The sequence below is a fragment of the Chanodichthys erythropterus genome, chromosome 11 (genome assembly GCF_024489055.1).
Source record: "Chanodichthys erythropterus isolate Z2021 chromosome 11, ASM2448905v1, whole genome shotgun sequence".
NCBI classification, from domain to species: Eukaryota; Metazoa; Chordata; class Actinopteri; order Cypriniformes; family Xenocyprididae; genus Chanodichthys; species Chanodichthys erythropterus.
The window spans coordinates 34,036,326-34,056,520 of record NC_090231.1 but is presented as its reverse complement, the minus strand read 5'-3'; the positions used below and the strand labels follow the sequence as shown (position 1 = coordinate 34,056,520).

The following is a 20,195-nucleotide window of genomic DNA, read 5'->3' as shown; positions in this document are numbered from 1 at the left end:
ATAGCCGCTAATGGTCCAAAACCCCACTTTTTTAGGGCAGATAGATAGATAGATAGATAGATAGATAGATAGATAGATAGATAGATAGATAGATAGATAGATAGATAGATAGATAGATAGATAGATAGATAGATAGATAGATAGATAGATAGATAGATAGATAGATAGTGTCAGTGCAAGAACTCCTTTTCCCACTATATAAAACATGACAACAGAAGTATTGTTTTTAATATATCTATATTTTATTTTAAATATTTTACATGTATTTGTTTTATTCATAGCTATGTATTAACAATAATTACAGTCAACAATTCTGCCAATTAATAGCTTAACTAGATATCACAACAGTAATATCAGCTATTTTACAATGAGTTTATATTTAAGAGCGAGAAATCAATATTAATACACTATTTTTATTCACTTTTTTGACCTCTTTGAGCAAATGTCTAACCTTCTGTGTCTGTCTGCCTCTTTCTCTCTCATCTCTTCAGGATTTTGCGAGCAGTAAGAGTATTTACCTGGGGCAGGACCAGGCTCTGCGCTTTCCTCCGGTGTGGGACTGGTCCCAACAATTTAGTCTTAAAGACCAGACTCTTTTTAATAATCCCCTGTACGTCGGCAAGATCGCTACCTGTGTGCAAAACGGCACAGTGAAGACATTCACACACAGGCGCAGCAAGGTGAGCTCTCTCTACTAGTCTGCATGCCAATTTGCATGCAAATCTTTAAATTGATATCAAACCACAATAGAATGCAAATTCTTGATTAAAAGGCTAAAAGTAAATAAATACAATCATATTTTTTGCTTCTTCCTCAGAAAAACTACAGTTCCACTTTGCGGGGTGTGCCCTCTGCCCTGCGAAACGGATCGCTTGGACCGAACGACACTCTTACACGCCGGAACTCCCTCATACTGCGTCTCCGTTCTGATTTGTCTCAGATGCGGGAGCAGCAAGAAACTCCCTCGGAGCGCTTCATTCGGGACTGGTTCTCTCGTCCTGTCGACCTGCAGGGCCTGCTGCTGCCCCAGCTCCTCCCATCTCACCTCTCTGTCTGGAAGCTCTACTTCCTCCGCTGGGTTCCCGAGGCACAGATCCCGCAGGGCGGCCCCATCACCGCCTTCCACAAGCTCTCAGTGCTCACAGACGAGATTGAAATGCTCCAGAACCAGTTGAGGCAATATAAAGGAGCAGGCTGTACTCCCAACAACCAACACATGGAGCACAGCAAAATGTACTTCAAAGTGACTTTGACTCCTCACCAGTCCCCTGCTCCTCCAGAGTACCTCAGTTCCTCGTTCCCCTTCTCTCCTGTGGGTAACCTGTGCCGCCCCGGCATCACAGGGACTCCTCTTAGCAAGTTCCTCAGTGGAGCCAAGATCTGGCTCTCTACGGAGACACTGGCTAATGAGACGATTTGAGGGCAGACTGCTGGGATAGGACTGTGAGGTCAGACGAACATGAAGATCTAAGGCTTGAAGATCTTCTCACTTGCATTTAGTTCTCATTTTGAATCTGCAAGAGTGTGGTACCGACAGTTACCTGGACATTTTTATTCAGTCTTTTGAGAGTCGTCAGTCGGTGAGGGTTTTTTTGCACATGATTAAATATAAAGCTCCAATCGCACATCTTTCTGACGTAGGATTGTTTGGATCTGTTCTACACTGCCTGTATGGACTTTTTTCCTTGTGTTCAACTGAAAATACTTGGTGGATTTTTGTGTGGAGCTTGTGGCATTAGTAGAAAGGAAGTAGAAGTTGTAACACTTTATATTAAGGTTGAATTTGTTAACATTAGTTAATGCATTAGGTGTCGTGAACTAACAATAAACCATTTTATAGCATATGTTAAAAGTTCATATGAATATATATAATTTATAATTGATGTATTCATAATACATTGGTGAATGTTAATTTATACTTAATGTGTTATGGCCTAGTTTCAATTAGGGCATTAAAGTATCTTTTATAAACATGCCTTAGAAAAAAAAAAAAAAAAACATTACTGGTGTGCATCTTGAGACAAAACAATGGCACTGACACATCTTTAAATATGTCAGTGGCATTCTTTTATCTCAAGTTGCTAGCAGTTAAAACCGCTCAAACATGTATTTTAGTCTGGGGCTAGGGTTAAGCCTCGTCTATGAAACCTGGCGTACAAGTAAAATTAACATTAACCTATATTAATAAATGCTGGGTCTCGATACCTATTACATTTAACAACGTTAACGAATTGAACCTTATTATAGTGTTATCATAGAACTATAACTTAAATTTAAGGTATAAAATGTACATATATTTTATCTTTTAATCATAAAATAGTTTAAGATTTCTTGAAACCTTCTGGTAAGGTCTAACTGTAGTTAGCTTTATTAAAATCAATAACCAAAATTGTGAAACTCGATATAGGAATTGACAGGGTTTATTAACATAAACCCTAATAGCAGGCAATAACTGTGCACATATTGGCATTTGTCAGGCTGGCTGGAACCCGGTCTGTCAGACCCTGTCCTTTCTGAAGCACAGTGTGGCTGTTTAAAAGTGATTGACAGCTGCTCGAGCCAATCAGCTGGTTGATTTGACACGTAGTTAAGCAGTCAGTGTCTTAAACAGCATCTGATTGTCAGATAAGACATTATAATTTGAGAAAGTTGTGCTAATGCACCTGTGAACTTTTGCTTAACGTTGGTCTTTGTTTGATATGTAGCCTCTTTAATTTCAGAGTCTTTTAATTTTGGTTGGGAACTTTTTTTGTAAAAAGTTTTCAATTTATATATATATATATATATATATATATTTTTTTTTTTTTTTTTTTTGCTAGACTTGGTACTTACCCTTTCTCCCGGATACCCTTTAACTAATCTGAAGTAATGCACAGTATGTGTGTAGTTTACCACTAATGCTGTCAAGAGTATGACAACTGTATGCTTTAATGTCACTGTTTGATTTGTCAAACAACACTGATATTTATTCAGTAATGCAAAGAAACTGAAACAGGGATATTGTACAAATCCTCTGTGCCTTGTTGTGGGCCCTGAATTGCAGTGTACCTGCTCCTTTTTCTTTTTTCTCTGGATATTAAAAAAATGCTTCAAAATACATCACATTCAGGAGTTTCCTCTTTGGCGTGTAAGTGGAACAATGGTGACTAATTCCAAAGCTTTGTGTGGAAGTTGTTCAGATATTAGTGGTTGGTCAGTTTTGTCTGTGTGGGGGCTAAATAAAGGTTTGTAATTTTAGTTTTTGTTTGTGAGCTCAGGGGAGCCTTGTTTTGAGGCAATATGCAAAATTTGGCTCTTCAGATTTTCATGCAAATAAAAAGAATTGCCACATTTGACTTGATTTGCCTTTTTTGTTCTTCAGTACATTAAATCCTACTTTCTAATAGTTTTAAGAGTTTAGAAATAAGCGAAAGCAGTCTTTAAATGTCATTCGTTTACATTCTCAGGTTAAACTAGCTGTTACTGAAGCAAGTAAGGAAAACATTAGAGAGAACACTACCCACCAGTACTGCCCTCTTCTGACCACTTAGTGATATGACTAATAAAACATGAGTATTTACATTTATTCATTTAGAAGACACTATGAGTCACCTAAGCATTAACTAATAAATTATATTTTTCCCCCATAGGATGATGCATATATTTATTGAAAGATTCAGTGGCCACAAAAATTAACATTTATATATTACCAAAAATAGACAAAAAAAAAAACAAAAAAACTCCAAGACACAAATATACAGGAAAAAGAAATATGTATTTGAATAAAAATGACAGGATATAACGTCAATTAGATTAAACAAATAACTTTACATATCGCTTTTGACATGTTATAACATTACAACTTCAGCTTGTTTACAGAAATCTCTTTATGTTTCTTCTTCTTTGCCGTCTGGTCCTTTGAGCCCTTGATTTGGCTCTTGACTTGGTCTTGTAGTTGGGAGAAGAAAGCTTGAGAAGAACGCAGGGCCTTGTCCATGCCATCATTCTGTTAGGAAGTACAGGAAATAAGTTAGAAAATATACACATAAAACCACAATAATAATAATATTGCATATATTAATACTACATTAGACTTTAGTTACTGACCGTGAGTACTTTCGCTTTTCCTCCTTTAGTAAGTTTCTTGAGAGTCTTTTCAACCTCAGCTTTACTCTGCTTTTTGTTGCCATCTCCTTTCATCAACTCTTTGAGTTTCTGTCTCTTCTCCCGCTCCTGAATCTTCAGACGCTTCAGTTTCTTCTTCTTCCGTCTCTCTCGTTTCTTATCTGTAGTGGTTTTCTCTGTGTCTCCGAGTATATCTCCTGCCTTATTCTTCTCCTGAGATAAGGAAATTAAATGCATTTTGAGATCTGACTTGTGTAAATGTTTCACACAAATACTATAAAGATAGCAGACCACACAAACCTTAATCTCCTCTGGAGCAAGCAGTGTGGCATCACTGGCATTGACTGGAGCCACTTCCTCCATAGTAATAGAAGGCAAGTTGGAAACCACTTTAACCTCAGGAACATGCTAAAAAGGAAGAACAACACTTTTTTTAATGAAGAATGACTCGTATGAGCATGCCATTTTCAGATTTCAGACATTCTGGAATAAATTTTAGCTAGCTCAAGCCACAAAAGGATATTTTACTCACTGGTTTTGGTGTGAAATGGAAGTTTGATAGAGCATCCAGTTTGAGGAAGAGGGTGTCCATGAGCTTCTGGATTTCTATATGCGCTGGGTTCTCTTCCTCTTCCTTCTTGTCCTGAGGCCAATCAATTAACAATCAATTTTTTTTTAAAGAAATTGTAATTTTCCATTCAGCAAGGATTTATTAATTTGATCAAAAGTGATAGTTAAGCCATTTACAATGTTACAAAAGATATCCATTTCAAATAAATGCTTCAAGAACTTTCTATTCCTCAAAGAATCCAGAAAAAAGATTATTACATTTTTAATAAATATTAAACAGCACAAGTGTTTTGAACATTGATAATAATAAGATGTTTCTTAAGCAACAAATCAGAATGATTTCTGAAGGACCATGTGACACTGAAGACTGGAGTAATGATGCTGAAAATTCAGTTTCGACTTCACAGAAATAAAATATTTTTCAAAATATATTAAACTAGAAAAAATATTTTAGAGTTGCAATAAAATGTCGCAATATAACAATTTTTTCTGTATTTTTTATTAAAGGTGCCCTAGATTCAAAAATTGAATTCATCTTGGCATAGTTGAATAAAAAGAGTTCAGTACATGGAAAAGACATACATTGAGTTTCAAACTCCATTGTTTCCTCCTTCTTATGTAAATCTCATTTGTTTAAAAGACCTCCGAAAAACAGGCGACTCTCAACATAACACCGACTGTTACGTAACAGTATTTGCATATGCCAGCCCATGTTCCCAACATTATGAAAGGCATTAGACAAGGGCAGCCAGTAACGTCTGGATGTGCACAGCTGAATCATCAGACTAGGTAATCAAGCAAGGACAACAGCGAAAAATGGCAGATGGAGCAATAATAACTGACATGATCCATGATATCATGATATTTTTAGTGATGTGTAAACTGTCTTTCTAAATGTTTCGTTAGCATGTTGCTAATGTACTGTTAAATGTGGTTAAAGTTACCATCGTTTCTTACTGTATTCACGGAGACGAGCCGTTGCTATTTTCATTTTTAAACACTTGCAGTCTGTATAATTCATAAACACAACTTCATTCTTTATAAATCTCTCCAACAGTGTGTAATGTTAGCTTTAGCCACGGAGCATAGCCTCAAACTCATTCAGAATCAAATGTAAACATCCAAATAAATACTATACTCACAGGAATTGATGCTTGCATGCAGCATGAATGACGAACATCTTGTAAAGATCCATTTGAGGGTTATATTAGCTGTGTGAACTTTGTAAATGTACTGTATTATAGAGTCACAAGCTCGATGGGCAGGGAGCATGAGAATTAAAGGGCCAGCAGCCCCTGAATCGGTGCATATTTAATGATGCCCCAAAATAGGCAGTTAAAAAAAATTAATAAAAAAAAAAATCTATGGGGTATTTTGAGCTGAAACTTCACAGACACATTCAGGGGACACCTTAGACTTATATTACATATTGTAAAAAAACGTTCGATGGCACCTTTAAATAAATGCTACATATCAAATATTTTTGAAAGCATACACAAGTATGGGCAGGACATGAAATGAAAGAGACAATGGTGGACAAGACTCACCTGTGTCTGTTTGATATACTCCTGCTCATAAACCTCAGCCAGACTCAGTTTGCTCTTCTCGTGGTCCAGAGTGAGTCTCTTCTTATATTCAAACACTTCCTCTTTGGGCTTCTCTTTCCTTACCACATCATCCCACACCTGAGACACAAACAAATCAAACACAAACAGCTCAGCAACCCTTTATTCAGATAGTGTGTGTGACAAACACATGACATGCATCAAATTCATAAAACAAGCAGAAAATTATTAATACAAGACATTTTAGGCAAACTGTAAAAAAATGGATTATTTACTTTGCTCGCATTCCAAAAATAAGACCCCCAACATAAACACTGAAGTCTAAACAAACCTGATCTTTAATTCTCTGTTTGATTATGTCCTCCAGCTGTAAGGTAGTTTCCTCTGTGATTGCAGGAGCTGTGGAGAAGAAAACCAAAGTAATTAACAAATCAAGGCATTAAGCCTACTGCCGTGGAGATCAGCATGAAACTCTCACCCATCCTAGAGGTCTGGTCAAACGCCACGTCCTCTTCCAGCATGCTATTCTCCGGGCGAGTCTGAGCGCTCACCTCTCCCAACAGCTGCCACGGCTTCTTTGACAGCGCAGCATTCTCCAGTTCTTCAATCTGTTTTTTCATCTGTTTAAATTCATATCATATGATATCAGGGTTATTATTGTTGACTGAAAACATTTTTGTTAACTGAAATTAGGCAATTCATTTGCGAACTGAAATTGCCTTAGCAGCTAAAGGGAAATAAATAAAAATTAAAACTAAATTAAACATTATATATATATATATTTATAATTAGTATGTAATAATTAGTATGTAATATTAAATAAAGATTTCATACAAAAGACAAACCTTTTCCTGTCGCTTTTCAAAGGATGACTTTAACTCAGGTTTAGGCACATTTTTCACTTTTCCACCCAAAATGTCTTCCACATCCTCCCCCTCATTCTCATCAGGAAGGTCAAAGGTCACCTTGCGTAAAGCATCTCTTGCTCTATGACCCATGTCATCCCTAAATGAAGCGCGGGCAGGGGGGTTAGATTTATTTTTTTTTTAACACACAACAATGACAATAGCAGGTATCCTCATGACTTACTCTTCCATATCAAAATCCTCCTCATCCTCCTCATCTAGCTCATCATCATCATTATCTTCTCCCTCATAATCATCATTAGATTCTGGTTCATTCTCTTCATCTGGATCTCTCCGTTCAGGCTCTCCATCCACTGGAGCAAAGAAATCTTTGTACTTCATATCTCTGGAGCTTTTCTTCTGTAAAATAAAAGACATTGCGAGTTTCCTGACATCACTTTAAATTTATGTTTAAAAAACAGTGTTACACCTTTACCTTTTTCTGTTTTTTCAATGCGACTGGTTTATCAAAGGTTAGTTCCTCTTCATCCGATGGCAAATTCTGAAAGTAGTCTATTTCCTCACCTACACTCTCCTTTCCCTCTCTTTTATCCATATCATCCAGAAAAGCTTCCATTTCAGACAGTTTGAAAAACCGGTCATCCACTTCTGATGTGGTCCAATTAGATTTTGATAATTTGGTAGACCGTCTCTGTTTGGTTTGTTTCTCAAATTTATCAACATCAAAGTCCAAATCTGAATCTTCGCCAGAGAAGTCGTCTTCCTCGTTGCTTGCAGATGGCTTCAGCCGCTGCTTAATTTTCTCCTCTTCGTCTTTATCATCATCCTCATGTTTATCATCATCTTCACCCTCACTCTCTTCTTCCAAACCATTATCCATTTCCCCATTCTCCTCCTCCTCCTCTGAATCTTCAAAAAAATGTATGGTGTCATCTGCGACAGCATGCTCAACTGCCTCCTCAAACTGTGTCAGTAATGCAGTGTTCTGAAGTTCCAGCTCCTGCCAGATTTGCTCCTCATCAAAGTTTTCGATGGCCAGCTGCTCCAGTGGACTTCCTTTGAAGACTGCAGGCTCATATGTTTTATGTAGATCATAAAGAGTCTTGGTAAGTGATGTGAAGTCTGTTGCCAGAGCATCCTGGACACTGAATAAAGATTGAGAGCATAAAAGAGAAATGTCAATAATTCTTTCCAGCACTCATCTGCAGTTTTATATCACCGTAATAACATGCTATTACATACTAATTATATCTATTTAGAGTTTTAAAATAAAACTACAATAGAAAAATGACATGAACAGATACATGTTAAACTGTACGAGCAATACTTTCAGTTAAAACATATACTGAACTCGTAACCCCAACGTGAGAGTTTTGCACATGGGTGGCCCGATACCCGCTTTGTCTCGTTTAACGTTAAATTAACTCAAATTAACAAGCAATTCAACAAAATAGTTAAATAATACAACGTGCATCTAACCTGAGAAATTGCTCCGGGTGGACTGTGTTTCTGTTTAATAACTGTAAACAGCTTTCCATCGTGCTGCCATCCCCGTGCGCCATCTCAGCACTCACATGGGGCTCCGCTTGGTACGCTTGGTAAATACAACCCCCGGAAACATTATGCATTGTATTGCGTTCCATATAAAAGGTTCCACATAACCGCAGTGTTTCTTAATTTAGAGAATTTACTGTTTGTTGTTTAGCGTAATCATGAGTTTAAAATATTATGAAAATAATAATATGTGTAAATCATGCGTCTATTACCAGAACACGTAAGTTAACTGAACGCGTGCTTCGATCTGTTTAAATAAAGCTTTGTTTGTCTTCAATGATCGCAAAGATGGCTTCCGCTTTACTGAAGGTTGCAGGTAAGTAGTAGTAAACTGATTATGTTTTATTGTTCTTAAGCAATTCTTTTGAATGTTTGCAACATTTAGAGCTGTCTTATACTAACAGTAGTCTGTATCTTACTTTTTGAGAACTGTCATGAATAAAATCCATCCTAGACTACTTCTGTTGTTGTTGTTCTATATTAAATGCATTTATAGATATTTCAATTTCATTTCGCTTGCAGTTACAGGTCTCTCGAGATGTGCATGGCACAGTTTACCCTCAGTGAGGTCATTGTCTCTGTCAGTACCCGTCAGACAAGGTGTCCCTCAGGCATTATGGAAGTTAGGCAGGTTGAATCATGTGGCTATCGCAGTACCAGACCTCGAGAAAGCCACAGCTTTGTACCGCGATGTGCTGGGGGCTCAGGTGAGCGCCGCTGTGCCTCTCCCTGAACATGGCGTGTATACTGTGTTCGTGGAACTGGGAAACACCAAATTAGAGCTACTACACCCTCTGGGAGAAAAAAGCCCCATTGCAGGATTCCTGCAGAAGAACAAAGCTGGAGGGATGCATCATATCTGTATTGAGGTAAACATTAGATTAGGTCAGATTAGTGGTTGTCAACCTTTGACTAAAGGCTCCCCATTGTCCAACACAACACTTAAAGGGTTAGTTCAGCCAAAAATGAAACCGCTGTTCTTAAATACTCACCTTTGTGTTGTTCCACACCCGTAAGACCTTCGTTCATCTTCAGAACACAAATTAAGATATTTTTGATGAAATCCAAGAGTTTTTTTTTTTTTTTATCCCCCATAGAACAAAGGTCTTACGGGTTTGGAACGACATGAGGGTGAGTAATTAATGACAGAAATCTCAACCCTGTAAAGGTCCCCCATTTTGGCTAATATATTACGATATTATCTCTGGTATTTCTGCTGTAATTATGACAATTTTTCTTGCTATTGTTATTGATTAAATCAGATCATTAAAAAAGGTGTTTTGTGATACTTTTAATATTTGGATTCTGTATGTTTTTCAATAAATAAAAAAGCTATTGAGTGGGGAGTGGGGAGGTGGGGTGGATGATTGATTGATTTGTTTGTGTGTGTGTGTGTGTGTGTGTGTGTGTGTGTGTGTGTGTGTGTGTGTGTGTAGGTGTGTATTTAAATCTAGTGTTTTGCACATGTTTCAATTGGAAGTCTATGCAATGCCCTCACTAATATAGTAAAATAAAAGTGTGTGTTTTAGCATTTTCATTAAGTTAAGGTTGAGAGCAGCTATGTTACATAATCTTTTGTTATTATTCCTCAAATTTGTGTTTGGCTTCTTGCACAATATTTGCAATATACACTATATTTGCAAATTTATAAATGGACACAAGTTACATCAAAACTCACATAAAATCATATTACAGGATTCATGTATCACAAACGTCACATACAATGATTACAATCACGATATTAAGATAATTTATATTTTTAAATATTTTTTTATATATTTTATTTTAAAAAAGCAAATTGACAACTAAAATGGACTAAAAATACACCGTTACATAATATACAGTACACATTTTAGAATAAATATGAAAGAATATATTAAAAATTACTTTATAATGTTCATTCTTGCACTTATAATTTTCCCATATAAGTAACATTAGATGGGATGATTATGATAATAATAATGAAAATTCAGAAACTAATTTCTTGTACAGTCTTATTGTGTTTGTCTTTAGGTTTTTTCAGACTATCAGAGAGTAATCAGTTCATTAGAGGACAGAATACAGTCAGGAACTACACTGTCAGAAGAAAAGGTACGGTGCTTGTCACTGGGGCTGTACTCTAAGGTAAAAAGATACCAATATGTACTTTTACAGTACTAATATGTAAGTTTAAGGTACAAATATGCACCATTTAGGGGTAAGTAAGGTACAAAGATGTACCTTTTCACTTTTGTACCTTAGGGTACTGCCCCAGTGACAGCATTGTACCTTTTTTTTTTTTCTGACAGTGTATCATAAATGTTGAACTTGTCCATAATTTATGTGTTGCCTGTTTGATTGCAGGTGGATGATATCAATGCAGCAATAACTGATTTGAAAGAAAAGAAAATCAGACTGCTCTCCCCAGAGCCACGGATAGGAGCTCATGGCAAACCTGTGATGTTCCTTCACCCTAAAGACTGTGATGGGGTTCTTGTGGAGATAGAGCAAGCCTAGATTTTACCCTTGAGATTTTTATCTTGTAAACAGTGACTTTGATTAGACTCTTCACTTTTGACACTTAAGATCATTGCAAGGTTATGGTGTGTTTGATATTCATGGTTTAAGCCTTATTTTCTTTAATGACTTGAATAAATGATTAATTCAAGTTAGTTTGGCCATTAACAAACTCACACATTCATAATGTGTACAATTTTTTTGGTAAATTATTATGGTTAATTATATTTATGGGGTGCACTGTGATATATGTGATAGCACATTTAAAATAATAAATTAACACTGTAATAGAAGCCAAAATACGCTCAAATAAATGCATGTTTTAAATGCTATAATAAAATGGCAAATAAGTCATGTTCATGAATTGTGAATTGAAATGCCTGTAAGCTTCTCATCTGGCTCTCAATGGAACAGACAGATTGAAGCTTTCTTTTTTGGCTGACAACCATATATTTGGGAGACAAGTTGGCTCATACCCATCTCTCCACTGTGGTCCACCCACTGCCAAATAGAAAGTAGTATTTGTTCTTAAGCCATAAATCTGCTTTTTTTCCCCCTCCTTCTTTTTTTTTCAAAAGACATAACTAGAGGAACAAGATTAGTTTCTAGCCTCATGGTTTTCTCAATGTGTGGTCTCCAAAGTCCTGTTTGAAGGTTCCTGCTTTAGCACTGTTAGAATAAAAAGGGTATTTTTTTGCTGTTTTAAGCTGTTTTGGACATTTCAATTTATTTGGAACTCTGAAAAGGAACAGAAATCTCCTTTCCAGGGAAATTCACACTCAGCCTGTCACAGACCTTTTAAATATCTTATGATTTTGCACATGCTAGATTTTGATGTTTGCTTTTGGACAGTAGTGAAAAATAACTACAAGCAATATCTTTAATCAAGTAACACATATTGCTCTGAATCAAACAAGAACAAAATAAGCATGAAATCATCAAAGAATGCGATAGTTTAGATGTTTTTAAGGGAGAGGATATTTTCATTGGAGCAAGGGAGATTATAATGCATCCCAACAATATTATGTAGAAGCTTGTATTTGCTTGTCATATTGTATAAGTCGTAATGTGAAAACATCTGCCTGGATTAATCATGACGCAAGAGTAGCTGCATGGTAATTGTTGTTTTCAGTGTCCCAAAGGCCGCTCATCCTGATTGCACCTATTCAAACCACGTCCAGTTTTATCTGGGCCACTGGAAGCTGTTTATTGCCTTAGCTTTGAGAAACAATCTCTCATGTTGCATGGGAACACCATCTACAAGAGATGGCAATTAAGCATCTCATATTTTTGAGCTAATGTAGTATTGATTTCAAGTTTTATTGTTATTTAATGTCTTTCAGCAACATTAAGGCATTAGCTAATGTGTTCTCATTTGCATTATGATCTAACATTAACTAACAGCAACTTAAATGTACATCCAACAGCATCAGGAAGATTATGTGTGTTTCATGGAAACGGCGTAAATCTCTCTTATGTAATGTCATATAAAGAACCTCATCGTACAGTGAGACAGTGTTGCATCATTTCAGCGAAATTACCCCTTAAAACAAGGCCAGAAAGAAATGGCTTTGTGTAAATGACATACTGAGTCATCAAGGACAGTGCTAGTGAATTCGTAAACATTTACATGGAGGCTAATTACTAATGATTGATGATGCTATATTAGAAAGGACAATTCTTAGCAATGAGGCTAAAGAATAAGGCTTCGATTCGCACTTCCTCTATGCACAGCTCAGTTAGTTTACGTGATTTAAAATAAATTAAAACTATCATTTTAAGAAGAATTCCTCACACAATGAAAGCTACAATCGCTCTCTCTCTCTCTCTCTCTCTCTCTCTCTCTCTCTCTCTCGGGTGGGGTTTGTGGTGATTTAGCCCAGCGCTGCAGTGGAGCGCCCCCTGCTGTTCTCTACGTCTGCTCTTCAGGCTTCTGTTCTCTTCACAGTCTCCGGGATGCGGGGTCGCTGCGGTTCCCATTCTCTATACCTCTGAAAACACAGGACTTCTATACATGAACATCACATCACCAAAGGTTATGCAGGTAGGCTGGTTTTCTTTATGGTATCTTTTCGCCTCATCTGAATGATTTCTGTAGCGTGTGGATGCGGGATGAAGTGATGTGCTCGTGAAGGATACGGCAGGATTTCATCCTCTCGGTGCAACATCAAACCCGCTGCCACGATCACGTACATGATGATAGTCGTTCTTTTAATGACCTCCTTCTCAGCCCTCTTTCAAAAATTTTAATCGTTACATTAAAGATGGAAATGGACAGTTCGCGAACTGAAGGGCCGTCAGTTTGTTTCCTTTTTATTTTATTTTATTTTGTATCCAACTCGTTTTTATTTGAGAGCTTCTGACTTCACTTTCTCATTAAGGACCACAATTAACACGGCTGAAAATGTTATAACGAAAGAGTGGAACGTCCTTTAAAAAGTTGTTGTTAAATATGTAGCACTGTAATAAGATTATTAGTCAGTTAAGTTTTAGGCTATATTAGCTTCAAATCTATCTATGGGTAGTTGACAAAATCTTTTAATTTTTTTTAATGTTTAAGCAGTTTACTATAATTTAAAATCCTTAAAAATATATATTTTAAATATATTTTTAACTAATATTAAATTACTGATGAATATTTAATGGTAAAAAGGGGTCATAAGGTGATTTGGAGTAGTGAAAAGCTTAGAAGAAAAGGGTCACCCAAGGTTTAATTTTCTTTATACAGCCCGTATGTAAATCTTGATGTTCATGGAAATTTCAGCTAATATGGTTAATTAAGAGATATCATTGTCAGTCAGATTTTGTTTTGTTTACCATTAGAAGCGGACCTGCTTGCTCCGTAGTCAGTGAAGTGTTATTAAAAATCTGTTTGTACAGGGAATTTTGCAATCTATCCTGGTCTAAATCTTCCTTTAGCAACTGACACATAAAATCATGATTAGAGGGTGCGATTCTAATTGTGTAAAAATAAACATAATGATGTCCTGTCCTTCACTTCTGGCTGATTTGCAGAGCTTATCATGATTATGGTAAATCAAGCATCAAATTCAAGCCTCAAGCTGGAAATCAAGCATGTTGCTGCTGCTGCTGCTGTAAAAGATGCGCTCCTTTTTGTCCAGAGAACAATAGCTGGTCCACTCCCCTGAACAAATCAATGAAATCATTAGGATTCAAAAATAATGTGCATATTCGAAAATATGTTTATATGAAGCTTTCGCACTTCTTCATAATCGAGAAAAATGCAACATGCTTGTACGAAATATGAAGATGAATGATTCTGCTGCTCATCTTTGTGTGTATAGTTCAAAGTGGCTGAAATGTCTTTTGGGACTCTGAAATGAACCATAAGGGATAGAGAGACAGTTTAGGAGTGGTAGGGAAGAGAGGGAGGGAGTTTGAGTGCTTATGAAGGTGCATAATTCCTGAGTGTGATCCCAGTTGGTGGTTCCGTCTCCACAACAGTCTCCTGCCGCTCTCTTGTCCAGGCAACCTGCTCTCTTACACACACACACACACACACACACACACACACACACACACACACACACACACACACACACACACACACACACACACACACACACACACACACAGACTCGCTGCCCCGCCCCTCCTTTCAGATCCCTTATAGTTACGGTTCTATGCTGAAGGACAAACACTGTTTGCAGGAACATGCTGAGTTGATATTTATGCATGAGTACGGCATTTATAAATTGATCTCTTGCTGGAACTGGATAGACAGATGGAAAGAAAACCCCAGGTGAGGGTTGAGTGATTTTAGCAAAATAATTTTTGGTCTGTTCTAACAACAGCTTTGATAATCAAATCAAGTCACCTTTATTACAATACAGATAATAAATAAATCATGTAATAAACAGGAAAATAACAATCAATATATGAGAAAAATTCAAATTCTGTTGTAAAGCAGCTGTAGAGAAGACAATAGTGTTACTATTCAGCTCAAGTCAGTTCAGTGTAAAGTTCATAATTTATGAAAGAAGTTCAATACAGTTATAAACAGCTATAGTTCAATTTTGATTTAGTTCAATAAGTTTTGATGTTGCAAAATTTGTCAATTATGAAACAAAGTCGATTCAGCTATAAAACAGCTTTGCAGAAAACAGTTGTGTCGTCATCCAGAGCTCAATTCAGTTCAAGTTTTGTTCTCATTCAATAGTGTCAGTGCAGTCAAATCGACAATAATACAGATCTGAATATTAAGTGTCTTTTCACATGAATCGCATGAAAATTTAGTGGGATGTACTGAATGTTTTGCTACGATTATCTTCTGGTTGCATAGGGATAGAAATTGTTTTGAATGAAAAAAAAAATACAGTTTTGCAGTAGTGGTGAGATGGCAGGGGTGTGGGCAGGCCCCTTTTTTCTGGTGTTACTAATGTTGGTGTAAGCAGTTTTAGCCCAAAGCTGCTGTCTGGTTTATCACTCGCTCTGATACATGTGATCCCGTTGCCTTTTTTGAGTGTGCGTGATAACCTCTGGCAATGTGCCCAGGAACATGAGGACAAGGGTCAGAGAGGCAAATCCCAGAAAGGATATTTACATGTATTCCTATTTATAAACACTACCATTCCAAATTTTGGGGTTATTTTTATTATTATTATTATTCCTTTATTTAACCAGGGGAAGTCATATTGAGACTATAGTCTCTTTTTCAAATAATCCCTGGCCAAGAAAGGCAGCACTTAAAAAATGTATCGGCACCCCATAAGCCATACAACAACACCTAACAAGGACAAAAGTTAAATACAACAACAACAAAAAATATAACAGCAGCCTATATACAATTACACTTAAAGTTGAAGGTTTCTGTGACATATAATTTCAAATCATTAAGTGGTATAATAGTGCCTAGCTTCAACTGTTTTTGCAAAGCATTCCAGGTTGAAGGGACGATGTAACGGAAGGCAGTTTTACCAAATTCAGATTTTACAGCAGGTATAGTAAAAAGAATGCTATTACTTGATCTGAGATTATATGTATTGTTTTCTACCAAAGAGAAAACTGATAAGTAAGAAGGCAACAGTCCTATTTTTTATTTTTTTTTTAAGAAATTTCTTATGCTCCCCAAGGCTGCAGTTATTTGATTTATTCCAGTGATGGAAAGGCTGAATTTTCAGACAGCATTACTCCAATCTTCAGTGTCACATGATCCTTCAGAAATCATTGTAATAGGCTGAAACTTTTCTTATTATTATCACAGTTCAAAACGGTTGTGCTGCTTAATAGTTTTGTGGATACCAATATACTTTTTTTTCTCAAGTATTTTTTGAATAGAAAGTTTGAAATAAGAGCATTTATTTGAAATAGATTATTTGTTACAACTGAAGTCCTTTACTATCACTTTTGATCAATTTAAAGGTGCCCTAGAATTAAATATTGAATTTATATAGGCATAGTTGAATAACAAGAGTTCAGTATGTGGAAATGACATACAGTGAGTCTCAAACACCATTGTTTCCTCCTTCTTATATAAATCTCATTTGTTTAAAAGACCTCTGAAGAACAGGCGAATCTCAACATAACACCGACTGTTACGTAACAATATTTGCATATGCCAGCCTGTGATCAAGCCATTAGACAAGGGCAGAACGTCTGGATCTGTGCACAGCTGAATCATCAGACTAGGTAAGCAAGAAAGGACAACAGCAAAAAATGGCAGATGGAGCAATATTAACTGACATGATTCATGATATCATGATATTTTTAGTGATATTTGTGAATTGTCTTTCTAAATGTTTCGTTAGCATGTTGCTAATGTACTGTTAAATGTGGTTAAAGTTACCATCGTTTCTTACTGTATTCACAGAGACAAGAGAGCGGTTGCTATTTTCATTTTTAAACACTTGCAGTCTGTATAATTCATAAACACAACTTCATTCTTTATAAATCTCTCCAACAGTGTAGCATTAGCTCGTTAGCCACAGAGCATAGCCTCAAATTCATTCAGAATCAAATGTAAACATCCAAATAAATACTATACTTACATGATCCGATGTATGCAAGCAGCATGCATGACGAACATCTTGTAAAGATCCATTTTGAGGGTTATATTAGCTGTGTAAACTGTGTTTATGCTGTTCAAGGCAAGCGCGAGCTCTGGGGGAGGGGGAGCGGGAGATTTAAAGGGGCTGCAACCTATATATCAGTGCATAGTTAATGATGCCCCAAAATAGGAAGTTAAAAAAATGAATTAACTCTTTGAGCGGTACGGTCCCACATATGGGATTTTTATTTCAGTGCCCCATGGCGTACGGTACCACATATGGGATTTCGAACGTTCAGCGGTGTCACATAACTGCCAGATTCAAACTGTGCTTTTGCGCTCTGGCTACAAGACGGACGCGCGCAGCTCTTGTCATATATCACAGCTATGCAGTGTTTTCAGGCACATAATGTTTATTTTAAGGTTTCAGACATTTAAATATGCATAAGCACCATTAAAACAATACATTAAGCGTTTATAATTTACACATTGATGTCCGACATCAGTGGAAGCAGCAATAACAAATATAATTTGGCGACATTTATTCATATCAGACACACATAATGGGCCTAAGTAACTATAAAGTTTACTCTATTATTCTTCCAGTTCACCAGCCACTTACTTGCATATATTTCGGAAGAAAATAATGAATTAACCTGCTGTAAACCCGACTGACAGGATTCTTGTGAACTGCAGCGCAAACTAAGATGGCGGCGCCCATCTCGCATTATAGATCAAGATAAAGATCATTTATAAAGGTTTTAAAACGACAAAGCACACTCACTTACACATATTTGAGAATCAGAATATCAGATAGTTGATGACATGGTAAGCAATTTTGCGAATATTTTAAATAAAAAAGGAAACACTAAATAATAGCGATCCATCTGTCATACAGTGTTATTGTTGCTGCATTCAGCGCTCATGACACGCAAGACACGTCGCTATGGAAACATTAAAGGCGAACGTTCTAAAATAACGGTCGCCTTAAAAAAACTCACTCTGGGGGGACAGTTAGAACTCACGATCGAAAGGGTTAAAAAAAAATCAATGGGGTATTTTGAGCTGAAACTTCACAGACACATTCAGGGGATATCTTAGACTTATATTACATCTTTTAAAAAGTAGTTCTAGGGCACCTTTAATGCATCCTTTAAAAGTTAAATGAATTAATTACCTAAAAAAATCTTACTGACCTCAAGCATTTGAATGTTACTATATAATAGAAAGTAAAAAAAAAATAATGATTAATATATACATTTTAAATGAAATAAATACGTATGTATATTTGACTGCCCACCAATAAAAATTTGTGTTTTTTCTTTAAAACATGCTTTCTAGGACTTACAGAAATAATATTCTTGCCAGTGCTGTAGTGCCCTTAGCGTAGTACACAAATATGGAGCATGCTGATATCCCTAGAGTAGCATACATTTAAGGATGGGTAATGAGAGTGTGCCGATGGCTTTGACTTCAGAATGGTGTGAAATACCATGCAGAAGAACATGATTTCAAGTGAAGCTTCACCCACACAGTTACACTGGTGTTAATGATCTTAGTTATCTAGCCAGGATATGTGTATTGATAGATGAATTTGTATTTGTTAGTAATTAAGTTCACAGGTCAGAGGCGGTTTTCATTGGAGTTTGTCTTAAGCTTTTGGGAGATATTGAATTGTTTGGACTCTGAATAAACATGAAAGTGAATTGCGATAAATGATATTTCGAGAAAAAAAAATCATAAATATCTGTATTTGTAAGACTGATTTTGAAGTGGTAATAAAATGTTTTACTTCTTTTTTTTCTTTTTTCTTTTTTTTTTTTTAAATATGCTTGAGCATGAATATGTTCACACTAAAGAAAGGTTTTGATTGTTTGGGTTTTTTTCCATCAGAAATTACATCTCTTATCAGTTTTGTTCATGTGAGATGAAAGTGCTTTATTGGACACAAGCCCTATAATGATTTGCTTATGTGTCTTTTGATCAAGCTGTGGAATGATTAATATTGATGTTTATAACATAGCTCAGTGACTCTGACTGAAACGTCTGCTCCTTTGATGTTGCCTTGATGTTTACTTTGGAAATAAGCAGAGCATAGTTACTTGTCAGATATTTTAAAGACACGTTTAAGCCTCTGTTATGCACAGTAAACGAAAGCAACCTATTTAGTTTCCTATCAGCCCAGTATAAACTGAGAAGGCTTTTGTGTTTGTGTCTTTTGCCTTATTTATCATCTTTCCTCCTTGTACATAAATGGACATTTGCATTCTTTTTGGGAAGCAGCCCACCTTGAGATTTCATTTCTTTTATCTGTTCAGTGCTTTCATCCTCTTGTTTATCTTATACGAAGGGAATATTGTGCACTCGTGTGCGAGGTAAGAAAGGTCTGCAGCAATTTTTTTCACTCATTGGCTGAAGTTTATCTGACTCAAGATTATGAAACAATGTTGCTCTTGATCTTTTCGTTCATTACTGAGTCTGTGCGTTCTTTGAAAAGCTAATTATTTTATGCCTCGGGGTATGTGTATCCTGCCCCCATATCTGATGTAATATCTGTCATATTGCTCTAAGTAAGTTAGTAAGTCAGGCACTGACTTTAATAGTAGGTTTCTAGAGTGTTTGAAAAGTTTATTTTTTTAAAATCTATTTATTTATTTATTTGTTTTTGTTACTGGTGACTCACTAATTTGGTGAATCACTTGCTGTATATTACTGAATTGAATGTTGGCATTCTTCTCATTCCTGCTTAGTCTTCCCTGCATCTCTGTATTTGATCTGTGTAGCAAGGTCATTCCTGTTAAGATTTAGTCAAGTTAGTTTATAGTACAGGGTTTTTCAAACTTTTTCAGGCCAAGGACTCCTAAGTGGATACAGAGGTGGGACTCTGCTACAAACTGTGTCTTAAAGTTGTCATGGTAAGAAAGTTCACCCTAGTACCTGTTTTCTAAATGCATCTTAAAGGTGCCCAAGAATGCTTTTTCACAAGATGTAATATAATTCTAAAGTGTCTCCTGAATGTGTCTATGAAGTTTC

At 36.3% G+C, this 20,195-nt stretch overlaps 4 protein-coding genes across 5 annotated transcripts in view; 3 read left to right on the top strand and 1 right to left on the bottom strand.

Moving 5' to 3' along the window:
• Positions 1–3,322, top strand: part of mtmr10 (myotubularin related protein 10) — a 34,584-nt gene extending 31,262 nt beyond the window's left edge. For both annotated transcript variants that reach the window (XM_067399511.1, XM_067399512.1), the window contains exons 15-16: positions 492–680; positions 818–3,322. In XM_067399511.1, coding sequence (XP_067255612.1) covers positions 492–680; positions 818–1,420 — 792 coding nt within the window. In that variant the 3' untranslated portion in view covers positions 1,421–3,322. The remainder of the gene's footprint in view (positions 1–491; positions 681–817) is intronic.
• A 332-nt stretch (positions 3,323–3,654) lies between these two features.
• Positions 3,655–8,748, bottom strand: mphosph10 (M-phase phosphoprotein 10 (U3 small nucleolar ribonucleoprotein)). Its single transcript, XM_067400806.1, has 11 exons — positions 8,585–8,748; positions 7,581–8,250; positions 7,329–7,504; positions 7,085–7,244; positions 6,718–6,859; positions 6,571–6,638; positions 6,222–6,359; positions 4,637–4,747; positions 4,405–4,512; positions 4,087–4,317; positions 3,655–3,985 (listed from the first exon to the last, which is right to left on the bottom strand). Exons 1-11 carry the CDS (start codon positions 8,746–8,748, stop codon positions 3,836–3,838), a joined length of 2,118 nt encoding a protein of 705 aa, XP_067256907.1. The 3' UTR covers positions 3,655–3,835.
• Positions 8,749–8,841: 93 nt separating this feature from the next.
• On the top strand, positions 8,842–11,832 carry mcee (methylmalonyl CoA epimerase). The gene is made up of 3 exons (XM_067400807.1): positions 8,842–8,975; positions 9,182–9,528; positions 11,003–11,832. Exons 1-3 carry the CDS (start codon positions 8,936–8,938, stop codon positions 11,153–11,155), a joined length of 540 nt encoding a protein of 179 aa, XP_067256908.1. The 5' UTR covers positions 8,842–8,935; the 3' UTR covers positions 11,156–11,832.
• A 1,272-nt stretch (positions 11,833–13,104) lies between these two features.
• apba2b (amyloid beta (A4) precursor protein-binding, family A, member 2b) overlaps positions 13,105–20,195 on the top strand; it is a 100,141-nt gene continuing 93,050 nt past the window's right edge. The window contains exon 1 of the mRNA XM_067400805.1: positions 13,105–13,199. The gene's annotated coding sequence lies outside the window, so the exon portion shown is untranslated. The remainder of the gene's footprint in view (positions 13,200–20,195) is intronic.

Coding starts and splice junctions, on each gene's coding strand:
- mcee (XM_067400807.1), top strand. CDS start 8,936: ATGATCGCAAAGATGGCTTCCGCTTTACTGAAGGTTGCAG. Junction 8,976..9,181: donor CGCTTTACTGAAGGTTGCAG/GTAAGTAGTAGT, acceptor TTTCGCTTGCAG/TTACAGGTCTCTCGAGATGT. Junction 9,529..11,002: donor TGCATCATATCTGTATTGAG/GTAAACATTAGA, acceptor GTTTGATTGCAG/GTGGATGATATCAATGCAGC.
- mphosph10 (XM_067400806.1), bottom strand. CDS start 8,748: ATGGAACGCAATACAATGCATAATGTTTCCGGGGGTTGTATTTACCAA. Junction 8,251..8,584: donor CACCCGGAGCAATTTCTCAG/GTTAGATGCACG, acceptor ATCTTTATTCAG/TGTCCAGGATGCTCTGGCAA. Junction 7,245..7,328: donor GAGGATTTTGATATGGAAGA/GTAAGTCATGAG, acceptor CGCTTCATTTAG/GGATGACATGGGTCATAGAG.